General features: G+C 45.4%; 1 protein-coding gene across 1 annotated transcript; it reads left to right on the top strand.

Annotated features, from left to right (window-relative positions):
* Positions 1 to 555: 555 nt before the first annotated feature.
* Positions 556 to 1,503, top strand: LOC125013878 (putative nuclease HARBI1). The gene is given in 5 exon segments (XM_047594805.1): positions 556 to 592; positions 639 to 947; positions 1,046 to 1,158; positions 1,237 to 1,348; positions 1,430 to 1,503. Coding segments are annotated over 5 exon segments (645 nt in total).
* The last annotated feature ends 5,033 nt before the right edge of the window (positions 1,504 to 6,536 follow it).

Genomic DNA, 6,536 nt, shown 5'->3' with positions numbered 1-6,536 from the left:
TAGCCACCCACTAACAATCCTATCTATATCCTACAGAGTTGATTTTTTTCTGAATAATGTATCACCCTTAGAAAGAGGCAGGTCAGTGCATCTTGAAAACACATTGCTTTATTGTTGTCACTCTGTACAGACAAGTATTTGGCTCCAGGGGTCCGTTTCACAAAGCAGGTTCAGTGAAAACTCTGAGTTTAATAACCCTGAAATGGGGGAAACTCTGAGTTTTCCGTTTCACAAAGGGAGGTAACTCAAACGTGGGGAGAAAGTGGGGTAACTCTAGCCTGTTTCAGAGGGGGGGGGGGTAACTTAAGCTCTCGGTCAGTTACCGTAGTAACAGACTCTATGAACCTAACCTGGTCAGGACCAGGTTTTTCTCAATGAATCTCGAGTTTCTCTCTGTCTCCGCCTTCTTTCAGCTACACACGCCATTTGATTTCCTCTTTCATTCATTCAGTCAGCAGGCGAGTTTTGGCGTAGCCTTGTTCTACCATCTGTCAAAAATCATAACAAAAGACAGTAGGCTATATCAGAAGTCCATTAGGCACAGTAGGGGGCGACATGGCGTGTCCTTTTGACAACGATCCTGTGGATGAAAGTACAGCATTACTGCGCAGAGAATTAAATATTGGCTGATGTTTTAGCATTTCCAGACAATTATCTTTTTGAGCGGTACCGTTCCACATCATAGTCCATCATTTACATATACAACCTAATCCGTTCTTACATTTGCAACATTACCAACCGTAGTCATGCTCTCACATGCCAGCAGATATTGTGTGTTGCACTGTGTTTCTTTGCAAATGGAAGTTTTTTGTATAATGTCAAGGCCACAGTATGCAGGGCAGTCAGAAAAGTGTGCCTCGCCCTGAAACGGCTTTTACACATGTTTGTCGTTTTCCCTGGACATAAACCTGTCAGAGCCATCAAGGAGGAGTTCCACAGGACTGCAGGTGCATGGTGTAGGGATCTGTTAAATTTTAAATTATATTCTGTTAATGACATTGTGCTGCAACCTCAGACTGGGATTAGTCATTTTCATATCTTTTAGGATTTCCCAGTGTGATTGGCTGCATAGATGGCACCAACATCCTCATCACGGCTCCCTCACATAATGAAGCTGATAATGTGAATAGGAAGTCCATTCACAGCATAAATGTGCAGGTACATGTAGATATACTACTGTTTCAAAAATGTTAAAGACTGCATCATAGTTCCAACATCTGTCATTCTCTGCTCAAGATCATATGTGATTCTGCATACATCATTTCGAATGTGGAGGCCAAGTGGCCTGGGTCTGTTCATGACTCAAGGATTTATCACGAGTCTAACCTAAGCAACAGACTGCAGCATGGTAAGCAGCCTAAAGATTTGCAGAATATAATTCACTTGTCTCTTTCCTTTAATATACTGATGTATTCACTATACATTACAGGAGAGTTTGATGGCCTTCTGCTGGGTGACAGCGGTTACCCATGCCATCGTAGGCTGCTGACCTCTTACCCTTGAACTAGGCCCCCAACAGAACTTCAACTGGGCTCACTGCAGGACAAAAGCCTGGGTGGAGATGATCATAGGCCTGGTGAAAGCCCGTTTCCAGTGCCTATGTCACCTCAGGGTGACCCCTGAGAGGGCGACCCCTGAGAGGGCCTGTGATATAATTGTGGCATGTGTTCTTCATAATTCACTTCACTATTAGAGGAGAGCGCCAAAAATTGAAGATGCTGATGATGGACCCATCCACCTACCACCTACCAGAGACGGCAGAGCAGTCAGAGACACCATATGCAATAATCACTTTAGAGTTTAAGTCACCATCATCACCACCACCACCACCACAGCAGTCAAATAAAGATAGAGAACTATCAGTAACATATGAAGATGTTACCTCTATAGTCCTTTCTGGACCCCCCTCTGTTAAGGCAGCAGACACAGTTTCCTCATCCTCTTCATCCTAAATGAGTGATATGTGTAAATGTACTTAAACTACCATTTGGTAAAATATTGCCTACTTACAGTTACAAGGTCTGCTGTGGCGTGAGGGGGCTCCACTAGGCAGGTAGCACCATCAGAATCTGTTGGGACAAAAGAAAAAAACAAATAAATATTTGTATGAATAGGATTAAAAGAGATAACTATAGGCCTATCCCTACAGGGATTCCCTCAGCCACTGTCCTTCCAATATTCTGGTTTAGGGCCAGCTCCTCTGCCTCCGTTGGAGGTGGCAGTGCTGGGCCACCACCTGTTTTACGGGCATCTGCCTTCTTTCTGTTGGCTGAGTAGAAGTCTATGTTAGTTTAAAAAGGCTTAATTATTTAGCAGGACATTTATTTATGTGTGTAAAAACAGCATTATGTTGGGGATAAAACAACTGCACAGTCAAATAACCACTTATTATTTACTTTACAGTGTAAAACATGATCAAAATGAGGTACCTCCATGCCGAGGTCTGACCTGTTTGAACAGTGTTTTTATATTTAATCTTAAGTTACTGCCAAGTGCGCTTCTCCCCTGCGGGATTGCACCTAAATTAAATAAAGGAATAGGCTACCATTCATGCAGTTTTCCCCTGTAATATTATTGTGATTACAAAGGACTACATTAAAAGTTACGCATTGACCCGAGCAGCAATGTTCTTCCACGGCGTCTCCCAATCTTTTGCAGCTGCAGCGGTGTTACACTTCTTTCTAAAAACGCGTTGAAACTGGCTTTATGAGCGCATTAAGATATCCAATTCGAGGTTGTTGAAAAACGTAGCCCTCCTCTCCCCCATTGCCATGGTGAGTCCTCGAATCGGGGCTCCATTGATGCTGGCTTTTTATAGTTGTGGTGCACGCGCTTAACTCTAGGTGAAACTACTCCGAGTTGATTAAACTAATTCAAATCCACTGTTCTGGAATCGGAAAAAAGTTTTCTAGAGTAAATCAACACAGAGTTTAGGATTAGACTCGAGTTTGTTTAACCTGCTTTGTGAAACAGACTCCAGGTGTTTCTACATTATTTCAACAAAAACACAAAAACATATGTAGTCAGAATACATCAACATTATAGAAAAAAAACAGCAAATTATTATTTTCTCTTTATTGTTTGAGAAAAAAACAAGATGGCATATTGATCATGTGGAGTGTTTCTACTTTACAGAGAAAAAGGTTGCTAAATATTCTTTATCTGATCTTTTCTTTCTAATGCCCTTTGCTCTGTTTCTGCTCTATTTTTTGTTTATTTTTCTTACTGTGTTCCACTATTTGGTCTTCAAAGCAAAGCTCTTGAAGTCTTAAGGTCCTACAAAGAAAGTGAAGGTGATTTTTTATTTGGTGTTCGGCCAATATTATGATTTATTTTGTTGAATCTACCTCTACGGGTTGACTGCTGATAAAGGCTTTTCTGACATTATTGTATGCACAGTTAAATCTCAACTTTCCAAATAATTACTGGGCTGATTTGATTGTTTGGAACCTTCAGGTTTACACACTTGACTGTTTGGTGTAGCCATACCTGTGCCCTTCACTTACAGATATTGCATATAGCTGTATAAAGGCAGCTTTAAACACAGATCTCCCTAACCTTGTACAATAATGCCACACATAGTTAGATGTCCATATTGTTGCAGATGTATGAGCAGCTTATAAAGCCTTGTGCAGCGCTGAATAGACAGAAGTAGTTTCCTGGATGGCCTGTTTCCAGACAGTCTTATCAGCAGCCACTCAGAGAACCGGTGGCTCAATGGATGGATAGAGGGCACATGACACCTACTCCTAAAATGGTCCCATGATGAATGGCCCTAATTATGGCCATGACCTTTCTCCCTTTGTTATTCACTCTTGCTCCCCAATTCCTTTCATAGACTTTCTGTTGGTCTGTTTACCTGCCTGTATCTTTTGCCTACTCACTGTCAAAACTCTGTTGTCGGCCCATTCCTCTCTTGCTCTTTCTTCTCATTTGTATTTCTTTCCCTTTATCTTTCACAGCGAAACCAAATCTTATGAACTTTCTTTTGCCAGAAAGCTATAAAGAAAGCAAAATTCATTATGACTTTTGCAGATTGTCAGACGTTAATTGTTAAAACGATGTCTGACAATTAACAGGCTAGGACTCAGGACACAGATGTAAGGGTACGGTTTATTTGATAACAGTCTTTATTGAGAAAGCACAGGTTCAAAAATCCATGACAGAAAAAGAAAGCAGGCTCTGAAAAAAAACGGTCTCAGAAAAACTTCTTCCAAAATTACCAAATAAAAATCGCTCCACTAAAGGAGGAAAACAAAGACTGAGAATACAAAAACAAAGGAAAATCACATTGAAACACGGAGGGATCTGGGCAGACACAGATAACTTGGTGATGGCACAAGCCGCGGTGCCAGCTTCTTGGAAGGAACCTTGAGGTGAAGATCTTGAGCTGACAACCACACTCTGCCCAGGCCAGTACTCGGGTGCAGGGTGGCGATTTCGGTCTGTTGCCTTCTTGACTGTCCCCCTGACAGAAGAGCACCTGGTGGGCAGTGGCCCAGATGCGGCGGCAGCGGTGAACCAGGGCGTGAGCAGAGGGAAGTGACACTTCAGGCTCTATGTCAGTTAACACAGGAGGCTGGTAGCCAAAGAGATGCTTGAAGGGAGAGAAGCCTGTGGCAGAGGGAGGAAGCGAATTGTGGGGATATTCTACCCAGGCCATGTGGGTGTTCCACGAGGTTGGGTTCTTGGACACAAGGCATCTAAGGCTGGTTTCCAGGTGTTGGTTGAGGCATTTGGTCTGGCTGTTGGCCTCTGGGTGAAAACGTGACATCAGACTTGCTGTGCCGCCGATGAACCAACAGAACTCCCTCCAGAATGGGGAGATGAACTGGGGAAGGCCACCAGAACCGTTGGGAGATGGCAAACATGGTTCTCCGAACTCCCAGATGGCAAGTGAGCCGCGAGGTGTGAGCCCAATGAATCACCTGTGGGTGCAAATCAACAGGAACAAACCAACGATGCTCTGGGCTCCCACTAGGTACTCCAGGACCCCCTACTCCATGGAAGGCCACCAGAACTGTTGGGAGATGGCAAACATGGTTCTCCGAACTCCCAGATGGCAAGTGAGTCGCGAGGTGTGAGCCCAATGAATCACCTGTGGGTGCAAATCAACAGGAACAAAACAAACAAATGATGTTCTGGGCACCCACTAGGTGGAGATGTCTCACCAACTGCTTGGTTCACTACTTGTTCTATCGACCAAGTAACCACTCCAACCACACAGTTCAGTGGTAGGATGGGTTCTGGTTCCTTGGTCTCGGGCTCAGGGTCGTAGATGCATGATTGGGCGCCTGGCTTGGCATTCCGGTACCCTGCCCTGTAAGTTACCATGAGGCAGAAGCGTTAAAAAACAAGTTAAAAAACGGTGTGAAATTAGTCTCTTGGCTTGTTTAATATACTCAAGGTTCTTGTTATCAGTCCACACAATGAATGGATGCCGAGCCCCCTCGAGCCAGTGTCTCCACTCCTCCAGGGCGATCTTGACCACCAGCAGCTCCCAGTTACCAATGTTGTAGTTCCTCTCCGCATCTTGCCACCCATCTCTGACCGTTGAAATAGAACCGTACCGATGCCCTCATTAGATGCATCAACCTCCATCACAAATTGCCGCTGTGGATCTGGTAGAGTGAGGATGTGTGCAGAGGTGAAGTGGCGCTTGAGAGTCTGGAATGCCTCCTCGGCCTCCGGGCCCCAGTGGAATCGAACGTGAGGAGAGGTCAGAGCATGGAGGGGAGCAGCTATTGCGCTAAAGCCTCTGATAAACCGCCTGGAGAAGTTAGCAAACCCCAAGAACTGCTGAACCTTCTTGCAGTTACCAGGCGTTGGCCACAGCGCTCACTTTAGCCGGATCCATCTGCACCCTTCCAGGAGCTACAATGAAGCCCAGGAAGGAGATGGTGTCGGCATAGAACTCACTCTTTTCTGCTTTTACATGTAGGTTGTCAAGAAGACACATAAGGACTCAGCTAATGTGGTGCTTGTGAGTGTCCAGGTCTGGTGAGTATATTAAAATGTTCCGTGGAAACTGGCTCGAAGGTCTTATGGAGGGCCTCTTCGAAATCCTGGAGGGAGCTGCAGAGCAGGAAATCTCTCACCCACTCAGTTGTGGCCCATGCCCTCGCCCTCGCCTCACCCTCGCCCTACCCGCCAAGTGGGAAATCATAAAGGCGATTTTGGCGCGGTCTGTGGGAAATGTGTGAGGTGAGAGTTCATAATGCATTTCAGTCTATTAGGAATGACCTACATTGTCCCAGGTCTCCCGAGAATCACTCAGGTGATGCCAGCCGGGGCCTAGCTCCAGTTTAGGGAGCTCTGTCACAGTGGGGACTGCATCTGTGTTCTCAGGAGAACTGAGAAGCTGCTGCGTCTGCTCAGCGAGAACGGTAGTCTTGAAGTCTTCTTGGCTATGGGCGAGGCCTTTGACTCCCTGGCCTAGTGTGGTCATCTGCTCCTCCTGATGAGAGAGACGGAGTCCCTGTGCCCTTAGAGCCGTGGTCAGCTGCTTAGACCCTGCTGCGTCCACACTGGTCACA

This window comes from Mugil cephalus, chromosome 9, assembly GCF_022458985.1.
Source record: "Mugil cephalus isolate CIBA_MC_2020 chromosome 9, CIBA_Mcephalus_1.1, whole genome shotgun sequence".
Lineage (NCBI taxonomy): Eukaryota > Metazoa > Chordata > Actinopteri > Mugiliformes > Mugilidae > Mugil > Mugil cephalus.
This window is presented reverse-complemented; position numbering and strand designations above follow the sequence as displayed.